The sequence below is a fragment of the Hemiscyllium ocellatum genome, chromosome 16 (assembly GCF_020745735.1).
Source record: "Hemiscyllium ocellatum isolate sHemOce1 chromosome 16, sHemOce1.pat.X.cur, whole genome shotgun sequence".
Lineage (NCBI taxonomy): Eukaryota > Metazoa > Chordata > Chondrichthyes > Orectolobiformes > Hemiscylliidae > Hemiscyllium > Hemiscyllium ocellatum.
This window is the reverse complement of record NC_083416.1, coordinates 25,056,336-25,078,061: the sequence shown is the minus strand read 5'-3', so window position 1 is coordinate 25,078,061 and position 21,726 is coordinate 25,056,336. Positions and strand designations below refer to the sequence as shown.

Below are 21,726 nucleotides of genomic sequence, written 5' to 3'. Positions count from 1 at the left end.
CCCCTACCCTATATTTGCCCCGACTAATTCACCTAACCTACACATCCCTGAACACTATGGGCAATTTAACATGGCTCATTCACCTAACCTGCACATCTTTGGATTATGGGAGGAAACCAGAGCACCCGGAGGAAACTTGAGCAAACATTGGGAGAATGTGCAAACTCCACACAGACAGTTGCCCGGGGGTTAGAATCGAACCCGGTCCCTAGTGCTGTGAGGCAGCAACGCTAAACACTGAGCTACAATGCTGCTCTATATTAGTTTACAGGGTTCCTCATGACCTTCAGTGGTCTGCCTAAGTGGCCATCCTTCATGTCAGCTTAGATATCAGACCGTACACAACCTCATCTCACCACAGTGAGGTGATCTCCCACCCACAGTTCCCAACCTCATAGTTTGGGAACCCCGCACTGCCCAGTTCTACCCCCTACCCAAGATCCACTAGCCTGACTGCCGCGGTCAACTCATCATCTCGGCCTGCTCCTGCCCCATTGAACTCCTCTCTACATGCCTTGATACTGTCCATCCCCTGGTCCAGGAATTCCCCAAATACATTTGGGACACCACCCACGCCCTCCACCACCACAAACACTTTCGTTTCCCTGGCCCCCAACACTTTATTGTCACCATGGACATCAAGTCCTTATCCACCTTCATTTGCCAGGACGAGGGCCTCCAAGCCCTCCATTTCTTCCTCTCCCGACATCCTCACCAGTACCCTTCCACTGACACTTCATTCATTTGGCTGAACCGGTTTTCACCCTCAATAATTTCTCCTTTGAATTCTCCCACTTCCTCCAGATGAAAGGGGTAGCCATGGGCACCCACATGGGCCCCAGCTATGCCTGTCTCTTTCGGTTACGTGGAACAGTCCATCTTGCACAGTTACACTGGCACCATTCCCCACCTTTTTCCCCCTCTACATCAGTGCCACCTCATGCTCCCACGAGGCGGTTGAATAGTTCATCAACTTCACCAAAACATTCCACCCCAACCTTAAGTTCACCTGGACCGTCTCAGACACCTCCCTCCCTTCCTGCACCTCTCCATCTCCATCAATGGTGACCGACTCAGCATTAACATATTCTACAAACCCACCGACTCCCACAGCTACCTGGACTACACCTCCTTCCACCCTGCCCCCTGAAAAAGTGCTATCCATTATTCCCAATTCCTCCACCTCTGCTGCATCTGCTCCCAGGAGGACTAGTTCCACCACAGAACACACCAGATGACGACCTCCTTTAAAGACTGCAATTTCCCCTCCCACATAGTTGTTGATGCCCTCCAGCGCATCTCATCCACTTCCTGGATCTCCGCCCTCGAACCGCACCCTTCCAACCGCAACAGGAATAAAACTCCCTGGTCCTCACCTTCTACCCCATCAACCTCCATATACATCTCATCATCCTCCGCTATTTCCACCAACTACAAATGGACAGACCACCAGAGCTATATTTCCCTGCCCACCCCTATCACATTTCTGTAAAAGCCATTCCCTCTGCCATTCCACCCCCGGCACCTTCCCCTGCTACTGCAGGAATTGCAAAACCTCCAATCACACCTCGCCCCTCATCTCAGTCTAAGCCCCCAAAGGAGCTTTCCACATATATCAGAGTTTTACCTGCACTTCCACACATGTCACTTACTGTACATGTTGGTCCTGATGCGGTCTTCTCTACATGGGGGAAACAGAACGCTTCAAAGAACATCTCCAGGACACCTGTATGAACCAACCCCACCGCCCCATGGCCGAACACTTCAACTCCCCCCTCCCACTCCACCAAGGACATGCCGGTTCATGGACTCCTGCATCGTCATTCCCTAACTACCAGACTCCTGGAGGAAGAACGCCTCATCTTCCATCTCAGGAACCTCTAACCACACAGCATCAGTGTGGATTTCACCAGTTTCCTTATTTCCCCTTCCCCCACCATATCCCAGTTCCAATCCTCCAACTTGGTACTGCCCTCATGACCTGTCCTACCTGTCCATTTTCCGTTCTCCCACCCCCCACCCCAATCCCACAGCCCCTCCCCTCCCATTTATCTCTCCACTCCCTTGGCTCACAGGCTTGTTCCTGATTAAGGGCTTTTGCCAGAAACATTAATTCTCCTGCTCCTCAGATGCTGCCTGACTTGCTGTGCTTTTCCAGTACCACACTAGAGTAGTTAGAGTACTACTCTAATCTCCAATATCTGCAGTCCTCACTTCCACTTAGATACTGTCAGGCTATTCCTTTGCAGGGAAATTATTGGTGAGCTTTATTATTATCCTCATTTAATGTTTACACATGTATATCTTCAAGAAAAGGTTTCAAATACTTAAAAGCTCTTGCTTCCACCTCTTACCTCTCCCCAGCCTCACCAAAGTGTGTACTGAAACTAATAGTACAATGCCCCTCCACAAATTACTCCATCTAAGAATATAATTAACATGGTAAAGAAACCATAAAATGTTTCTTTAAGAGGTGTTTTTATTCCTTTCTCCACTTCCAGTTCCACATTTTTGTATGCATATTTTTAGGTAAATGTTTCTTACAATTTAAAAATTGTCCTCAAATATATTTATTCTAATGAGAATGAAATACCATTGGCAAATATCCTGTTTATATTGTAAGATAGTGGAGAAGATAATATCTGTTGTTATGTATGTTTCACGTCTGACATTTTAGAACATAGACGTAGAACATAGAACAAAACAGTGCAGAATAGGTCCTTCGGCCCTCAATGTTGCGCCGACCTGTGAACTAACCTAAGCCCGTCTTCTTACACTATCCCATCATCATCCATCTGCTTATCCCAGGATTGTTTAAATCTCCAAATGTGGCTGAGTTAACTACATTGGCAGGCAGGGCATTCCACGCCCTTACCACTCTGAGTAAAGAACTTGCCTCAGACATCTGTCTTAAATGTATCACCCCTCAATTTGTAGTTATGCCCCCTCATACAAGCTGACGTCGTCATCTTAGGGGAGAGAGTGAAAGTCTTTTTCCTATCTAATCCTCTGATCATCTTGTATGTCTCCATCAAATCCCTTCTTAGCTGCCTTCTTTCCAATGAGAACAGATCCAAGTGTCTCCGCCTTTCTTCATAAGACCTTCCCTCCAGACCAGGCAACATCCTGGTAAATTTCCTCTGCTCCTTTTCCAAATGTTTCCACATTCTTCCCAAAATATGGCGACCAGACTGTACACAATATTCCAAGTGTGGCCACACTAGCATTTTGTATAGTTGCAACATGACATTATGGCTCCGGAACGCAATCCCTCTACCTCTGAAACCTAACACACTGTATGCCTTCTTAACAGCACTCTCAATCTGGGTGGCAACTTTCAGGGATCTATGTACATGGGCTCCAGTTCCCTCTGCACATCCACACTGCCAAGAAACTCTCCATTGACCCGGTATTCTGCCTTTGTTATTCTTCCCAAAGTGAATCACCTCATTGAACTCCATTTGCCACCTCTCAGCCCAACTCTGCAGTTTATCCAAGACCTCCTGCAACATTCTTCCACACTGTCCACTACTCCACCAACATTACTGTCATCTGCACACTTACTAACCTATTCACTTATCCCTGCATCTAAGTCATTTACGAAAATGACCAACAGTAGTGGTCCCAAAACAGATCCTTGTGGCACACCACTAGCAACCAGACTCCAGGCTGAATATTTCCCATCAATCACCACTCGCTGTCATCTTAAACAAAGCCAGTTTCTAATCCAAACTGTTAAATCAGCCTTAATCCCTTGATTTTAAAGAACTAATTTACTCCTGTTGTGCCGCATCAAATATTGTGGACTGATTCAGTTGGCTTTATTCGAATGACACATGCACAAAATGACAGCAGCAAATGTTGGATAATTATAATGTATTGTTTGAATCAATTCAGGAAGTGTTATAGATGAGTAGTTAATGCCAAGATTTTTTAAAACAATTTTTTATCTGCAAATCCTAACTTTAATGTTTATCTGAAGAGAATATCTGGATTAAATTGGATTATTTAATAAGAGCAAAAAATTGTGGATTCTAGAGGTCTGAAATAAAAACAGAAAATGTTGGAAAAGCTTAACTGATCTGGCAGCATCTGTTGAAAGAGAAACAGAATAAAGGTTGTGAATTTGATATGACAATTGGAATCAAAACTTTAACTGTTTCTGTTTCCACAAATGCTACCAGTCTTGCTAGCTTGGATACTTTGCTTCCTATCTGTTTAGATTAGATTCCTTACAGTGTGGAAACAGGCCCTTTGGCCCAACAGGTGCACACTGACCCTCTGAAGAGTAACCCACCCAGACACATTTCCCTCTGACTAATGCACCTAACACTATGGGCAATTTAGAATGACCAATTCACCTGACCTGCACATCTTTGGACTGTGGGAGGAAACCGGAGGAAGCCCACACAGACACTGGGAGAATGTGCAGACTCCACATGGACAGTCGCCCGAGGCTGGAATCGAACCCAGGTCCCTGGTGCTGTGAGGCAGCAGTGCTAGACACCGTGCCACCCACAGTGTTCTATGTTGTCTCTGCTTTCTCTTGCGCATGCTCTTTCACTACCTCACCTCTCCCCTTTCCCATCCTCATCTTCCTCCTTTGTGCACCAGCACCCTCCCCTCCCTCTATTATCTCCTTTGAAGATTAAAGTTCTGGAATCCAGTTCTTGTTGCAAATCCAGTTCAAAAATTCAGCCACTTCCTGTTTTTGCCACTATTTCTTCCCATTCTTTGGTATGAAAATGCCAAGAAAAATAGCCTGAATCCGTGATACCAATGAATATGTTGGAAATCTCAACATTCATTTTAAGGAAATTTCATAACTTTCTCTCAAATGCATTAACCCAGAATAAAGCTGGGCTGTACACATCATTAAGGTCCCAAGTTGGGATCCCTGCTCTTGTTTTTGCTCTTTAGTTTGGACAGCAGTATATTTGGCGCAGGACTGTGGACCAGTCAAGCAAGAAGCTAGCCAAATATCTTCGAGTCATAGAGATGTACAGTACGGAAACAGACCCTTTGGTCCAACTTGTCCATGCTGACCAAATATTCCAACCCAATCTAGTCCCACCTGCCAGCACCCAGCCCATATCCCTCCAAACCCTTCCTATTCATATACCCATCTGGATGCCTTTTAAATGTTGCAATTGTAGTAGCCTCCATCACTTCTTTTGGCAGCTCATTCCATACACTTACCATTCTCTGCATGGAAAAAGTTGCGCCTTAGGTCTCTTTTTTTTATATCTTTCCCCTCTCACCCTAAAACTATGCCCTCCAGTTCTGGATTCCCCCACCCCAGGGAAAATACTTTGTCTATTTATCCTATCCATGTCCCTCATGATTTTATAAACCTCTATAAGGTCACCCCTCAACCTCCGACCCTCCAGGGAAAACAACATCAGACTATTCAACCTCTCCTTATAGCTCAAATACTCCAACCCTGGCAATATCTTTGTAACTCTTTTCGGAGCCCTTTCAAGTTTCACAACGTCCTTCCAATAGAAAGAGACTAGAATTGCATGCAATATTCCAAAAGTGGCCTAACCAATGTCCTGTACAGCCGCAACATGAACACCCAACTCCTACACTCGATACTCTGACCAATAAAGGAAAGCATATAAAATGCCTTCACGATCGTATCTACCTGCGACTTTACTTTCAAGGAGCTATGAACCTGCACTTGTTCTTTGTGCAGCAACACTCCCAGACCTTACCATTAAGTTTATAAGTCCTCCTAAGATTTGCTTTCCCAAAATGCAGCACCTCGCATTTATCTAAATTAAACTCCATCTGCCACTCCTCAGCCCATTGGCCCATCTGATCATGATCCCGTCGTAATCTGAGGGAACCTTCTTTACTGTCCACTACACCTCCAATTTTGGTGTCATCTCCGAACTTTCTAACTACACCTGTTATGCTCACATCCAATCATTTATGTAAATGATGAAAAGTAGTGGATGCAGCACCAATCCTTGTGACACTCCACTGGTCACAGTCCTCCAGCCTGTTGTTTCCATTTTCTGTCTGTTGATTTGAGTCAGGGTTCTGAAGAAGGATGTGGAACATTATCTGTTTCTCTTCACAGATGCTATCAGATCTGCTAAGTTTCTCCAATATTCTGTGTCTGTTTCAGGTTTCCAGTATCCACAGTATTTTGTTGCTATTAAACTAGCAAAAGCTTTTGCTGTAATAAAACTATTTAAAAACACAAATTTAAATGAAACTCTGCATTGTTGTGGGTGTCTTCATGACAGGTGGTGGAACTTCAAGAACATACATTAAAAGTATCTGATGTGAGATGTCTTTTATATTTAGTGCCCATGATAATGATGTCAAAGAAGCCAACAAAACCAAAGGACAACCATCAGGTCTACAGCAACAAGCAACAGTGCAACAGCACCATCAACACCAGTCCTCACCACAGCTCTTGTTCCAGCAGGGTCAATATCAACATTTCACCCAGAACTCAACGCAGCTTGTGCAGTTCCATTCGCCATTACAACCTCAGGCTTCAGTTCAGAGCCATAGGAGCAATGTGCAGGGTCGTCGAGCTGCCATTGTCTCAGGAAGTACCAGCAACAGTTATACACTACAGTCATACCCAGGTTTCCAAGCCAGCCTACAGCCCACGGTAAGGGCCCTGCCTGTTCAGGGACCCATTGCTATGCAGGTTGCCATAACTACGGAGCCAAGACACTGCATCACCGTGGCCTATGGGGGTAATTTTTTAAGTGGACATCACACATACTCAACTGGCTGTTTTGATAGATGACAGTAATTCTAATAATGCTTTTTCTACTATCCTCCTGAACTGGTAAATACCATCTACTTTCAATGTTTGAAACTGTCTGACAGGAAACATGCAATGTGCTAGACGGATTTAACTTTTAATTTTGGATATGCAAAATATACATTTACTGTGCAGCTTTCCTTGTTACAATTTTTCTGGAAATATGCTAAGTATTTTCAACTGAGAATGCCTCAATGTTGGTATTCTTTGTGAATATTTTTGAGACTAAATAGTCCAATGGGATGTCAGGAAGCCATATGAAAATATTTTGATAGATTTGGATAAGCAAGCGTTACTTTTTTGAAGAGAATCTTAAAGCTGCTGCCTTAACTCTCACAAAGGGCTGTTATTACTGTGATATTTTTATATTGTTTACTTGAAAGCTATGGGGTCACTTTTTGTTACTTGAAGACAATGCTGTTTGCCCCACTTGTGTTAATCTAACACAGGCTGCCTGGATTTTCTGGTATTTTACCCAGGGAGTATTGAGAGACATTTCAGAGTGCAATATGGTTTGTGTCTTAGCTGTACCTTCACTTTAAACTGTTTATGGCACTGTATTTCCATTTCATTTGCATAATTGGCAAGGCAATGTTGCAACAATTGACTTTTGTTAAGATTGCAGCTGTTCACAGTAGTAACTGTAACCATCCTAGACAATGATTGCCTGTTGCATTTGTGAATTAATACTTTTTCATTTTGAGATGGAGGGCATGTGATATGAGAGATGCACTCACTGGTTCAAGAAATATCACTGTCCTTCAGCAGAGGTAACCTACTGATAATTCTAAGTTTAGAAACAGCTATTTAGGGGATAGTTTAGTAACTTAGAACAAATGTTTAAACCTTATTTTATTTTCAACACTGGCTGCTTAGTATGAGAACAAGAGAACTCTGCTTGGTTCTATCAATAGTGAAACTAAGAAGCTGGCACAACCAAACAAAATTAGGCATGAGTCCTGAATGCACATAAAAGGGTAAATTCCTCAATGATTAAAAGCTTTTTAAGGCCTCTTGAGATTTCACAGAAGGGACAAAATAATAAATACCTCTTGCTGCTTTTGTTGGTCAGTTTAAATACAAGGCAATTACCTCAGGATACTTGGGTTCTCCTTATATATGACCTAAGTTTCACCTTCACAGTATTGAAGATGACAATAAGCAGTATTAAGAGCACTGCAGAGCTTATTTACATTCTGATTTTTTAATATCTGAGACAGAGGGGTCCAAAGAGGCTTAATTGCTTTCTGTAAAATGCTTATTATTTTGGTTCTTTAAGTTTATTTGCATGGGCTTTATTTGAAATCAACAAAGTAAATTCATGCAAATGTATTTATACTATGAAAGTCAGATCTAAAAAAGTAGCAATTTATAACCATCATTAAAATCTTGACAGTATATAGCTTTCATTTTCACTGTAGTTAAATTTGAATTTTTAAGAGCTCATATTTAAGCTAAAACTGCTAATCCAAGCAACTTGTTACTTCACCTCACCAATCACTGTGGGGATGCAGATAAGAAAGTTACCACAAATGACCTAAGGGTTCTGAATTTGGGAAAGGGAATTCATCTAATCTCTCATCCTCTCTCACTTTCCCATTATCCACTGCAAATTTGTTTATGCATAGACGGAGTTGAACTTGGCTGGGATCATATCTCTGAATTGCCAAATAACCCCTGTCGAGGTACATTCATGGCGAATTACCCTTGGGCAAAGTACCAGGGCTGACATTTGCTGTAATGGAGAGAGGAAAACATGAGGCAAATACTCTGTGATTTGCATGCAAGGAAGTCTAGTTACAATTCTGAACCTGTAACTGAAAGGTTTATTGTGGATTTTATAAAAACATTACAGGAGTGGAAAACTTGTTTAAGAGCCTCACCATTTTAGCTTTTTCTGGTTTTAATTTAGTGGAAGTTTTAGGTTCATGGGGAGAGTGACTTAGTGCAATGATGGTTTAGTTGGACATAATGAATTTTTTCTATGTGATGTCAAGGCATGTTCTAGCAAACTGTAGTCCTAGTCCATTTCAGCAACAGTTACTTTCACTTATGCTTCATAGTTTTTTGGGGACAATTTGAAAGTGAATGCAAAAAGTCAAATATCACATAGTTTAATGACTGAGTTTGAGTTAAAAACCACTGTTTATGTAAGTGCTTCAGTGTCAATCAAACTAGAAAGTCCCACTCAAGTTGTTCCAATTTGGCATATGACCAATACTGTTGCCGATGATGAAACAACTTTGCATTTACCTTTGGATTGCACAGATTTGTCAATTTTTATCAGTTATCTTTAAAACCACACAACAGTTGGTAGAAATGCAATCTGTATAGGGCTGATCAGTGCTATCCATGTGGTTAGGAGTAGCCAGAGGGCAAGCTCTGATTTTTGTTTTCAAGTCATTGGCTGACAAAATCTTTCAAGGCAGCTGGTATTCATTCAGCATGCTGTCATGTTGTATGACATCACTGCATTTCTTACCAAATGTGTGCTGAATCAGCAGCTTGTACTTTTTTTTAAAAAAAACAGAGGTAGTTTTAATGTGTCCAAAAATTCAACTGTTGATAAATTATTTATTTTTTAAAAGAAACTTGTAAATGTAATACATTGGGATGAATTCTCCAGCAGGTCATTTTTAGTCTCTGATCAAGCTTTGACCTCAATCTTCCTGAAGTTCTTGGTCTGTTTATTTTTTTGGAAGTTGTTTAACCTAACTGAACTATCTCATTAGAAGATAGGTCTATTGAGGAGCGACTACCCTAGAGACATTTCACACAGTGTGGTAGAGTGTATTTGAAAGTGCCTTCTGAATCTAAATCTTTACATTTTTAATGTTTCATAAGTATAAATTGTTGGTCAGGTAGCATCAAAGGTTTACTTGTACAAATTTAAGAAATGAATGCCTAATTACTTTAAGACTTCGAGCCAATTTCTAATTAGACTTTCATCTTATGATAAGTCTTGAATTGGTTTTCTTAAAAGTGCATTGAATGAAATGTGGTGGGGGGGGAGGAGTTTGATAAAAGACACATAGTGTGACTGGTATTTTAGGATGTTGGAATCTTATGCATAAAGTTTACCAGACTGGTGGAATGAGACACTGTTTTTCAAATACAGGCATTGTTTTGAGATTTTGAAATGACTGAGCACACTATTGAGGGTGTATTATGTGTGATGGTGTGTATGCATCCTATTAATTAAATACTGCAACCAGTAACTAATTTACTGAATAGAAGTAGGGATGTACACTTTGTATTAAACACAACAGGATAATGTCAGATGCGTTCTAGTGAATATATGAAGGAATTGTGAAACAAGTTGCAAGTGTGACAATACTGTCAAACCATGAGAAGCCAAGTGGAATAACTAGTGACCAAAAATATTACTGTAGTTCCAATCTGTTATACAAAGTTAGTTCATTTTATGCTGTCCAGAGATGTTCTGTTTCAGAGGGACCTCTTTAAAGGCACAGTATGCCAAATACCCATGTAATTTCAAACTGTAAGGCAAGAGTCAAATACCTGCTGAAACACTAATTTTGCTAGCGATTTTATTTAAATAAATCTTAGGTCTGGCTAATTGAAGTTTAAACAAACTTGACTGATGTAAAAACCTGTGTACTTTTTTTAAATAAATGCCAGTCTATTCATTCCGGTTTTCTCATTTCATATTTACATTCAAATCTGTCGATAGTCTCACAAATTGTTTCGATCCTGGGCATAACCAGTTGATTATTTCTGTTCTTTTCTAGCTTTGTTCTCCCTTCAACAGATTAGCATTACTCTATTGCGTTCAGTCATTATGTTTAACTTGATTAATTATAGCAAAGCGTCGAATGAACTCTAGAATCTCTTAGTCACATCTTCCAAACACCTCATCTCTACCACTTTAAAGAACGATAGCAGCAAATGGATGGAAACATGCCCTCCAGGTCTCTTGAAAGTCACTCACTAATTTGGAACCGTATGACTGTTCCTTCATTGTCATTTGATCGAAGTCCTGAAACTCCCTCCTGAATAACGCTGTGGATATATCTATACCACATGACTGCAGGGTGTCAAGGAGATGGCTCCTCATCATTCTCTCACTAGGAGTGGGCAATCAGTTTAAAACAAAGAACTGTAGAAATTTGAAACAAAAGCAGAAATTACTGGAGATACTCAGCAAATCTGGTGGAATTGGTGGAAGAAGAAGCAGAGTTAAGGTTTTGGGTCTCGTAACTCCTCTTCACATGTTTGAGTTCTGAGAAAATGTCACTGGTCCCAAAACATTAAATGTGCTTTTTCTCCATATTGAACCAGCTGTAGTGTTTTAAATTTTCAAAAAGCATTCAACAAGATTCAACAAAAAGGGTTATTACCAACAAAAAGATAAGATTTAATGGTGTTGACGTTCATATTAGTGTCGATAGTTTACCATCAGAAAATAGAGTTCGGCTAAATGGTTCATTTTCAGAATGTTGAACCGTAGCTAACAGCAATCATTGCTTCAACTATTTGCAATCTATTATTGGTGAATTTATCGAAGAGAGTATACTTTAGCCAAATATTATGCTGATTTAAAGATAGGTATGAAAGCAATTTGCAAGGAGCACACAAAACGCCCGCAAAGGGAAATTGATAGATTAGGTTTTTGGGAAAGGATTTAGCAAACTGGGTATAATGGGAAAAGTGTGAATTTTTCCATTTTAGTGGGAAGACCAGAAAAGTAGAACATTATTTAAATGGAGAGAGACTGCAGTACACAATTGTCTAGATGTTCCAATGCATGAACTACAAAAACATTAACACACAGCTACATGAAGTAACAAGTGAAGGGTCACTCAATACAGGGCATACCAAACATTCTGCTGTACCTCAATGTTATTCCAATCAACCCACTGTACCTTGAGGCTATTCCCTCCTTGATGGTCTATAAGTACGTGGCTGAAATAGTTGTTTTAGAAGTTTTGCATATTACATTGTTAATGGATCCTTTAAAAAGCAACAGGATCTGGTTCAGATCTTTACCAGACACTAATCAGTTTTTCCATACTCCATCAAAGTACCAAATTTAGTTGAAATTCAAACATCAGTTTTCTTGTGTCTATATGCAAACAATATATCAATCAAGGCTGAAAATATTACATCCGTCCATCTTCAGTGGCAGAAGTAATTAAGCAGACAAATGGAATATTGACGTTCATTGCAAAGGGGTTTGAGATATAAAAGGAGGTAACTTTTGATACAACCATACAGAGCATTGATGAGAGCACACCTAGAGTACTGCATATAGGTTTTGTCTTCCTTATTTAAGAAGGTATAGTTTGTACTGGAGGCACTTTGGAAAGGTTGATCCCTTGGATGAAATGAGCCTAGTTGGGCCCATACACTTGGAAGTGCAGAAGAAAGAGGCAATCTTTTGAAACTTATAAAATTCAATGAGGGCTAGACAGGGTAGATGCTGAGAGGATGATTCCCCTTGAGGGTAGGATCTCAACTAGAGAACAATTTCAAAATAAGGGATCCCTTTTTAAGGCAGTGATGGGGACGTGGTTCTTCGGCCATTAATCTTTGAAATTCTCTACACAACGAGCAATGAAGACAGAGTCACTGAATGTTTAAATCTGAGCCAAACTGACTTTTGATATACAAGAGAGTCAACAGTTATGGGGGAGGCGTGGAACAATAATGTGAAAATTCAGATGTTACTTCCAGGAATTGCATTCCTCCACAATGAGTGTTTGCTGAATTAGTTCCCCACACCAATTCCATGGACTAACCAATGGAAATCAATTGAATTTGATGAACACATTTGCTCTCATACTTTGTCTCATTTTACAATCCTTGAAAAATCATGCCTTTTGAGTGAGCTGTTATTGCATTTTTAATGGAATACAATGTAATTAATGTTGAACATACTCACTGGATCAAAAAAACTAATTTTATACTTGTGGAATATCCATTTTCTCCTTAATCAAAAAAAATGAAAGCATAGAATTTTAAAAATGTTTAATCTTTGTTTTATCTTCTATCTTAATCTATTTATAATCACAATTTAAGCATTTAAATTTGAAGTGAAGGATTTTAAATACTTTTTAATTTCCTTGTTTGCTGTGTGTGATTAGCTATTTAAATACTTGCTGATGTCACTGCTTCTGCATGCCAGTACAGCTGTCCCCTTTTGACTTTGCATTAGATTTAAACTACCATTGGGTAAGGAGAAACCGTACACCGAATTTGCTAGGTCTTTGTGGAAAGCTTTCTTTCAGATCAATGTCCAGCTACCATGCTTTACCACTGATTGCAAAACTGGGGATAATGACATGATATGAACAAAGAACATAGTAGGCTATTGAAGTCTGCAGCACCATTCAATTAGATCATGGCTGATCTGATTTTAGCCTCCTCTCTGCATTCATACATAACCCCTACAATCATTCATCCTCTTGGTAATCAATAATTGATCGACCCCTGCCTTATATAAAGATTCTGTATCCAATACCTTTTGAGAAAGGGAATTCCAAAAACCCCTGAGAGAATAAAAGTTTCATTATCTTTGCTTTAAATGCATGTCCCTCTGTTTTTAAATGTAAACCCTTGGTTTTAAATTCATCACAAAGTGAAACATGCCCTTGATATTCACCTGGTCAACTCCTCTCAGGGTCATCTTATGTCTTAGTTGTGTCACCTGTAACTCCTCTGAGCTCAAAAGGGTAGAGGCCTAGCCTGTCTGCACTTGTAAGGCAGTCTGATCATTCCAGGCCTTACTGTAGTAATCCTAGTGGGCAAGATCATAAGCCACAGAATTTTTAGCAAAAGATCATAGTGTCATGCAACTATATGATATATTGAATAAACTGAGATTGCTGTTAAGTCTTTCATCTTTTAGAATGTGTTGCAGGCTTCAGTTCATTAATACATAAATCCCAGAACTACTTTTAAGTCACATTCTCTAGATAAGTTAAGGTTTTATTGAAAAAAAAATGGTGTCAGCTCAGAGTGTATTAAAGATGTGAGATTTGAGTCTGTCTGTGAATCAGACTGGTTGTTTTAATTGCATGACACTGATCTGTTGCTATAAATTTTATGTTTTATGATCCTGCCCCACTAGTTATCTGATGAAGAAGCAGTGCTCTGAAAGCTAGTACTTCCAAATAAATCTGTTGGACGTAATGGTGTGTGATTTTCAGCTTTGTCCATCTGAGACCAACGAGTAAAAAGTGAGGTCTGAAGATGCTGGAGATCAGAGCTGAAAATGTGTTGCTGGTTAAAGCACAGCAGGTTAGGCAGCATCCAAGGAACAGGAAATTCGACGTTTCGGGCCAGAGCCCTTCATCCGAGACCAACACCAGCATCTTTGCATCATTCTACCTTCAAGCCAGTTCTGTATCCAAATAGTGAGTTCTCCCTCTAATATATGTGATCTAACTTTGCTAACCAGTCTACCATGTCGACATGGAATCTTGTTGAATGCCTTACTGATGTCCATGTAGATCATGTTTGCTGCTCTGCCCTCATCAAACCTCTTCGTTACTTCAAAAAACTCAATTAGGTTAGTGAGACACCATTTCCCACGCCCAAAGCCATGTTGACTAACCCCAATCAATCCTTGCCTTTGCAAATACATTTTAATCCTGTCCCTCAGGATCCCATCTAACAAGTTGCCCATCACTGATGTCAGGCCACAGGTCTATAATTACCTGGCTTTTCCTTACAACCTTTTTTAATAGTGGCAAAACGTTAGGCAACCTCCAGTTTTATGACACTTCACCTGTGGCTATCACTGATCCAAGTATCTCAATTTGGGGTCCAGCAATCACTCCCTAGCTGCCCAGAGTTCTTGAGTCCACCTGATCAGGTCCCAGGGATTTATCCATGTTTTCGTGTTTTAGGACATTCAGCATCTCTTCCTCTGTAATATGTGCATTTTTCAAGATGTTGCCATTTATTTCCCAATCTTCCATATCCTTCTCCACAGTAAACACTAATGCAAAATACTTGTTTAATATCTTCCCCCACCACCTGCGGTTCCACAGGTTGGCGGCCTTGCTGATCTTTAAGGAGCCTTGTTCTCTTCCCTAGTTACCCTTATGTCCTTAATGTATTTGTAGAATCCCTATGAATTCTCCTTAACCCTTAGTGATTTTTGAGGAGATTTGTAGCTCAGATTTATGATAGTAAGTTAGCTGGCTGAGTTTGAAGGTTTGTTTTCAGAAGTTTTGTCACCCTACTGGGTAACATCATCAGTGAGGGTCTCCGGTGAAGCGCTGGAGGTATGTCCTGCCTCTCTATTTGTAGATCTTGGTTTCTTAAAGCGGGTGATGTCATTTCTGGTTCTTTTTCAAGGGAAGGTAGATAGGATCTAAATCGGTGTGTTTATTTATGGAATTCTGGTTAGAATGCCATGCCTCTAAGAATGTTCATTAACCCTATTTACCAAAGCTATCTCATGTCCCCTTTTTGCTCTCCTAATTTCCCTCAACTATACTGCTTCTGCCTTTATACTCTCCTCGGGATTAACTTGGTCTTTGTGGTCTATACTTGACATGTTTTCTTATTCTTAACCGAACCCTCAATTTCTTTAGTCATCCAGCTTTCCCTACACCTACCAGCCTTGACCTTCACTGTAGCAGGAACATACTGTCTCTGGACTCCTTCGCTCATTTTTGATGGCTTCCCATTTTCCAGCTGTCCCTTAACCTGTGAACATCTGCCCTAATCAATTTTTGAAAGTTCTTGTCTAATACCATCAAAATTGGCCGAATCCAATTTAGAACTTCAATTTTTAGATCTGGTCTATCCTTTTCAATCACCATGAATTATCACTGGTCCCAAAATGATCCCCCGTTGACACCTCAGTCACCTGTCCCTGCTTTATTTCGCAAGAGTAGGACAAGTTTCACACCACCTCTGGTAAGTGCATCCACATACTTCATAAGAAAATTCCTCTTCATCCAAGCCACGAACACTTTCACAACCCAGTCTGTTTGGTTAGTTAAAATCCCCTACTATAACTACCTATTAATTTTAAAGTTAACTGAGATCACCTTACAAATTTGTTTCTCAATTTCCTGATGACTATTGGAGTGTCTATAGTACCATCCCAATAAGGTTATCATCCCTTTCTAATTTCTCAGTTTCACCCAAATAACCCCTCTGGATATATTCCCAGGAATATCCTCCTGAAGTACAAACACACTCCCCTCTCCTCTCTTGCCTGCCTTTCTATTCATCTCAGTACCAGAAACATGGCTGTCAGTGCTACATTCCCCTGAAAGTCCATCACCCACTTAGTTTTCGAAAAAAATATATTTGAGATGACAATAGTCACAAAGGACTCCTTCACTACCTGCCTCCCTCCCTTTTTCTGGAAGTCACCCATCTGCCTGACTGTATCTTTGTCTCCCTCCCTGCAACTACCATCCATCACTCCCATTTGCTCCTGTAAATTCCTTATTGTCTCTAAATGCCACTCCAACCAATCCATGCAATCCAATAGAATTTATAACCAAACACACTTCCTGCAGACATAATCATCAGTAACATAGAAATGCTCCTGTAAATTCCTTATTGTCTCTAAATGCCAGTCCAACCAATCCATGCAATCCAACAGAATTTGTAACCAAACACACTTCCTGCAGACATAATCATCAGTAACATAGAAACCCCCCCTAATCTGCTCTATCCAACAGGAGAAACCCACCTCTGTACAAAAGGTTATCTTTGTACCTTAACAATCTTCAGACCCAGAAAATAGCACAGTCTTATTGCTATAAAAACACTAGCTTAGTACCTATGATTTTATATTTTTAAAGCTTAATCAAGAGACATCTCAATAAAAGCCATACATTCAAAAAGAACCCACACTACTCACTACTGTGGATTTATAAAAACAAGGTTATGCTTCAAAACTAACCACTTAACTGTTCCCCTGCTGTGAGTTCCAACATGCAGATTTTTCTTCAAGGTCAGAGAATTTTGTTGTTTGTTTATTTTTCTTAGAATGTGCTCCAATGCCTAGAGATACTTGAAACTACACAGCATAGGCAGCAGGTGTGCAGATTCACTGCTGGGTCAGACAGCAGTGTCAGTCTCTTTCTCTGTTTGAATCACTTCCTTTGTTTCCCTTCCTCCTTTTTAAGATGCCGTTGTTTTGATCATCCCCCTCAAAGATACAAAAGAGTGCAACAGCTTATAAAACAGTAATTACTGCTCTTAGAATTTGAGAAAATGAGGTCCAGTACTGAAAACATTTCAAAATAGGATCAGCTCTCACAGCCACAAATTTTTCCCATTCTCCATCTTGGTAAATGAGTTAATTGGGCTCATTGTGCCTGCATTGGTACTATTACTTAGTATCAATATCCTTCCTTTTACCTATATGCCTGTACTCCATTTCTATCCAAAATAATTCAATACCGCTTAACTGCTTCAGTTGAATCTGTATCCACCACATTTTCAGTCAGTGCATTCCATACCCCATCTACTTATTGTGTGTATTATTCACCTCACTTGTGCATCACTTTAATTCTATGTTGTCTCGTTCTTTTTTCTTTTTGTGGCTGGAAACATCATCTCCTTATCTACTCTATCTAGTCCATTAATGATTTTAGAAACCTCAATCTAATGTTTTCTCAGCCTTGTTTCCAAGAAGAATAGTCCCAACTTCTTCAATCTATATTCGTAACTAAAGTTTCTCATTCCTGGAACCATTCTTGGAAATCACCTCTGTACTCTTTCCAATGCATTCTCATCTTTCCTATGATACTTCAGTTGAGACTTAATAGATGCCTTTCACAATTTGCAGCTTGTGTATACGTTTAAAAAAAAGTTTCTGAAACACCAATTTATGGTGTAATCCAAATATTAGTTTATAAAATTGACTAGTCCCTTGTATGCATATATCTGAACTTTTAACTAGGGGCACTTTAAAAAAGCTAAAGGTATTCTGTACAATGCAAGGAAAAGGGTTTCAGATGGAGACATCTAAGATTTTTAGAGAGTGCCCACATGCCCAACATAAGGCATTTTGAAGTCACTCAAAGAGATTGAGATATATTGTCAGAGGAGCAGCACCATTTACTCTTTTATCACCCCTTCAACCAAATGTGAGAATAGAAAACTCAATGTAAATCATCATTATAAGTTGCAAAGGGGTCTACCTCACAGGCTCCAGCAAATAGTATTCAGCAAGTTACAACTGTTCTGGGATGGCATGCATTGTGTCATTAGCTTGTGTGAGTGGAACAGTGATCATACTCAGGAAAGAACTGCAGAAAGTGCAAACTGCTGAGCGGAACAATAAATTGGCCATATGGTATTTAATTAAACTACATTGTACAGTTAAGAAAGAAAAACATCAATAGGACATAAATTCATGCCTTTATTACAAAAAAGAAAGTTACTCCTCTGGCATTTAATTGGAGTTTACTGTCTTAGGCGATCTTCTTGCTAATTCTCTTGTAAATGACACCACCGCATGTAGAGGTCTGTCAAAAAAAAAGAAATTCAGAAATGATCAGTTTTCAGGTGCTTTACTGAGTTTACTTTGTAATTGAAAAGTCACTGACCTCAACAAGATTTCCTCCTTCGATCTCTGAAGTATGGTGATAGTTTGGAAAATCACAAACTATCTTATTCCCTTCCATTTTGACTGTTGCCTGAATTACAAAAACACTGAATTCAGCGTTAAGCCAAACATTTGTGATTTTGACATTTAATCTTAAAACAAATTGGCACCACCTTGGTTTGGTTAGACAAACTAAACTGTGTGCTCAAGCCATGAGCTGCAAAAATTCAAACCACACAAAAATCTTGAGATTTTTTAGATGTCTTGAGATGAGAGATACAAAACTGTTTGCTACAAAGTTAGAAAAATGCATTCCAAGGCAGTAGTGAAGAAAACAATCCATCTTGCAACAATCCAGGGCAAATGTCACACTGCAGCCCTCAAACAATGAATATTAGATCCAAAGTGCTGCTTTTATGTTGATTTTGTCTCCCTGTAGACTGGTGAGTTGTATTGAGTTGTTGTTATAGTGGTACTGTCTACAGCTTCTGCTACCATATCCAAATGCATGAGCCAAGACAGGGTGGATCCATTATATTTGATTGCAGCAGTGCTCATTACAACCTCATGTGATAATAAAGCATGCAGGTTACCAAGAGGAGCTCCCCTTGGGCTGGGACCAGATTTTAGTTTCTCCTCCTCCTGCTCAACATTTTCAGGTCAGCTTATTCATTATAAACTTACAAATATATGATTTATTAACAAGGCATTCAAGCAGAGGGTGTTAGAGATCCAAACACTTGAGCCTACTTATCCCAGGTGGTTGATGTTAGGTGTGATCATAACTTTTAAAAAGATTGTTTCTCAATGCTTTGTTTGCTCATATAATCTGAGTGTGTAATTAATGAACAGGCTTAATGTTACCTGTATATCACATTTTCGAATCTCACCTTGAATTTCTTGCCATCCATAGTTTCCATCTCTGATTCCTGGCCTATCACAAATGCGTTCTTCATGGTTTTACCTCCAGGATAAATTTGTGCCCAGGTAAAATTATTTCCATTTTGGGTCACTTCTGTAATGACTTTGGCATTCCTTCCCTTTTCAATGACATCATCAGAATACTCTGGGGGTAAATAATAATGCATCAAGTTTGTGCTGATCTCCAGCCTTTTCATATCTAATCATGTCTTTCCCAATTACAAAATACTGTTGCTCCTTTGAATTGTTCAAATACCCAATACTTCTAAGCTGTTGTTCTGTATCTTAATTCAAATTGTGTCTTCTGTTTTGTAACAAATGAACAAACACTTGACGTAATGCAAGGATCAAGAAAAGGGGGAGAATTCTTATTAAGAAAACAATGGATATAGCTCACACAACACTAGGTTATAATCCTACAAGTTTAATTGGAAACACTAGCTTTCGGAGCGCCGTCCCTTCATCAGGTGGTTGTCAACTGAAGCTAGTGATTCCAATTAAACCTCTTGGACTATAACGTGGTTTTGTGTAATTTTTAACTTTGTACACCCCAGTCCAACACTGGCATCTCCAAATCATGGATATAGCTTAGATGAGGAATGTCTGGGAGAGGAAATGTATTGCCTCTAATGTCTTCAGGTTTAACACTCACTCTGATTTACACTGTAGAGCTGAATTCAGAAGCTCAATGCAAATTAAATATATTTGCAACTGAGTGGAGCAGCATGGGAGGTCCAAATAATAAATGAATCTTATTTCAGTTAAGTGCAAGATGCTGCATATAAGGTGGAGTGATGAGTGACAAATTCTACTCCAAGAATGGTGTTGAAATGGTTGAAGATTAACCCACAAAGAAGATCTGGAAGCCGTAATTGACTGAAAATCTGTAACCAATGCAGAGATGCAGTCAACACAAAACTAATACACTGTTGAACCACAGTATCTGAAAGAGTAGAATTATGAGGGAGCTATGATCAAATTGTGCTGAGTTCTTGTCAGACTGCATTTTCGGTGCAGTATCCTTGTTTTAATCACAAGAAACAATGGAAGGGTTTACCTTCTGGAGGCAGTGTGGATAAAAAACACAAGGCTATTTCCTATCATGTCAGGTCTGAGGAAAGGCAGTGGGCACGGTGGCACAGTGGTTAGCACTGCTGCCTCACAGCGCCTGAGACCCAGGTTCAATTCCCGACTCAGGCGACTGACTGACTGACTGTGTGGAGTTTGCACGTTCTCCCCGTGTCTGCGTGGGTTTCCTCAGAGTGCTCCGGTTTCCTCCCACAGTCCAAAGATGTGCGGGTCAGGTGAATTGGCCATGCTAAATTGCCCGTAGTGTTAGGTAAGGGGTAAATGTGGGGTATGGGTGGGTTGCGCTTCGGCGGGTCGGTGTGGACTTGTTGGGCCGAAGGGCCTGTTTCCACACTGTAAGTCTAATCTAATCTAATCTAATCCTGTGAAGGAGATGTCTGAGACAAGGTTTTATCCCAATGACTAATCATAGTAAAACCTCAAGTTTGTCTGATTTTGAAAATGTAAATGCCTAATACCTTCATCCTGTAGATTTTAGCTACAGTCTCTGCCAAAATTAAATTGTTCTATTGAATCAAAAAGTGAAGCTGATCTGAGAGAACAGGTGAAATGACAGTGATATGTAACAAAACGAGTGATGAATTAATCTTGTCACCTTCCAACCCGAAGAACTTAATACTACATGACAGGTTTTCAAAGAAAAAAAACACTCCCTAGCAACCTCTGGATCACACTTTTGTTCCAGTACCATGTTTACTACACAGGATCCTTTATTCATTGTCACATCCAGTTAAAAAAAAACTGTTAACATCCAATCATCATTCACATTCGTGCATATATGCCCTGTTATAAAGTTGCTTTTAAACTTACATCCTAAGGCACTTTACAGAGATGTCTTATTCAATGAACATATTAGGACCATCCTCTGTAAAATTAACATGTTGAACAACTAACAGTATCTTTTATCAAACAACTATTTGAGTTAAACTAATACCGTTAATTAGTGTGACTTACTGAGGACCTTCATAAACTCTTCATAGTTTTCTTGACTTGCAGCTTCATACTTGCCACTGAAAGCCATGATAATCTAGCTGGAATCAGGCACAAAGGGAGTTTGAAAATAGGAAGCCAGTGAATATAGTGATCAGGCAGCCTGACATTTATACATATGGAACAGTCACACCCTAATGATTTATTAACCATATTTTTATATTCCTGTGGGCAGCATTATGAGGCAATTACATGATATTTATGTCATAAAATGTATAGTGTACTGAAAATGTCATTGACATGGATGTCATTGTCCTTGATGCCGAGTGCACCAAACATGAGCTCCTTGATCTTTGAAAGAACGAAAGAAGAAAATGTTGTAAGTTCACAGCAGGTCCATCCTACTAAAGGATAGGCAGAAAAAAATTAACACTTGGGTATG

The 21,726-nt window shown here is 39.8% G+C and overlaps 2 protein-coding genes across 2 annotated transcripts in view; one reads left to right on the top strand and one right to left on the bottom strand.

The window, feature by feature from the left end:
• ccnjl (cyclin J-like) overlaps positions 1–10,426 on the top strand; it is a 74,721-nt gene extending 64,295 nt beyond the window's left edge. Inside the window, exon 5 of the mRNA XM_060836739.1 lies at positions 6,319–10,426. Coding sequence (XP_060692722.1) covers positions 6,319–6,775 — 457 coding nt within the window. The 3' untranslated portion in view covers positions 6,776–10,426. The remainder of the gene's footprint in view (positions 1–6,318) is intronic.
• A 7,732-nt stretch (positions 10,427–18,158) lies between these two features.
• LOC132823163 (gastrotropin-like) lies at positions 18,159–21,381 on the bottom strand. The gene is made up of 4 exons (XM_060836738.1): positions 21,309–21,381; positions 19,235–19,410; positions 18,346–18,435; positions 18,159–18,264 (listed from the first exon to the last, which is right to left on the bottom strand). Exons 1-4 carry the CDS (start codon positions 21,373–21,375, stop codon positions 18,211–18,213), a joined length of 387 nt encoding a protein of 128 aa, XP_060692721.1. The 5' UTR covers positions 21,376–21,381; the 3' UTR covers positions 18,159–18,210.
• Positions 21,382–21,726: the final 345 nt, after the last annotated feature.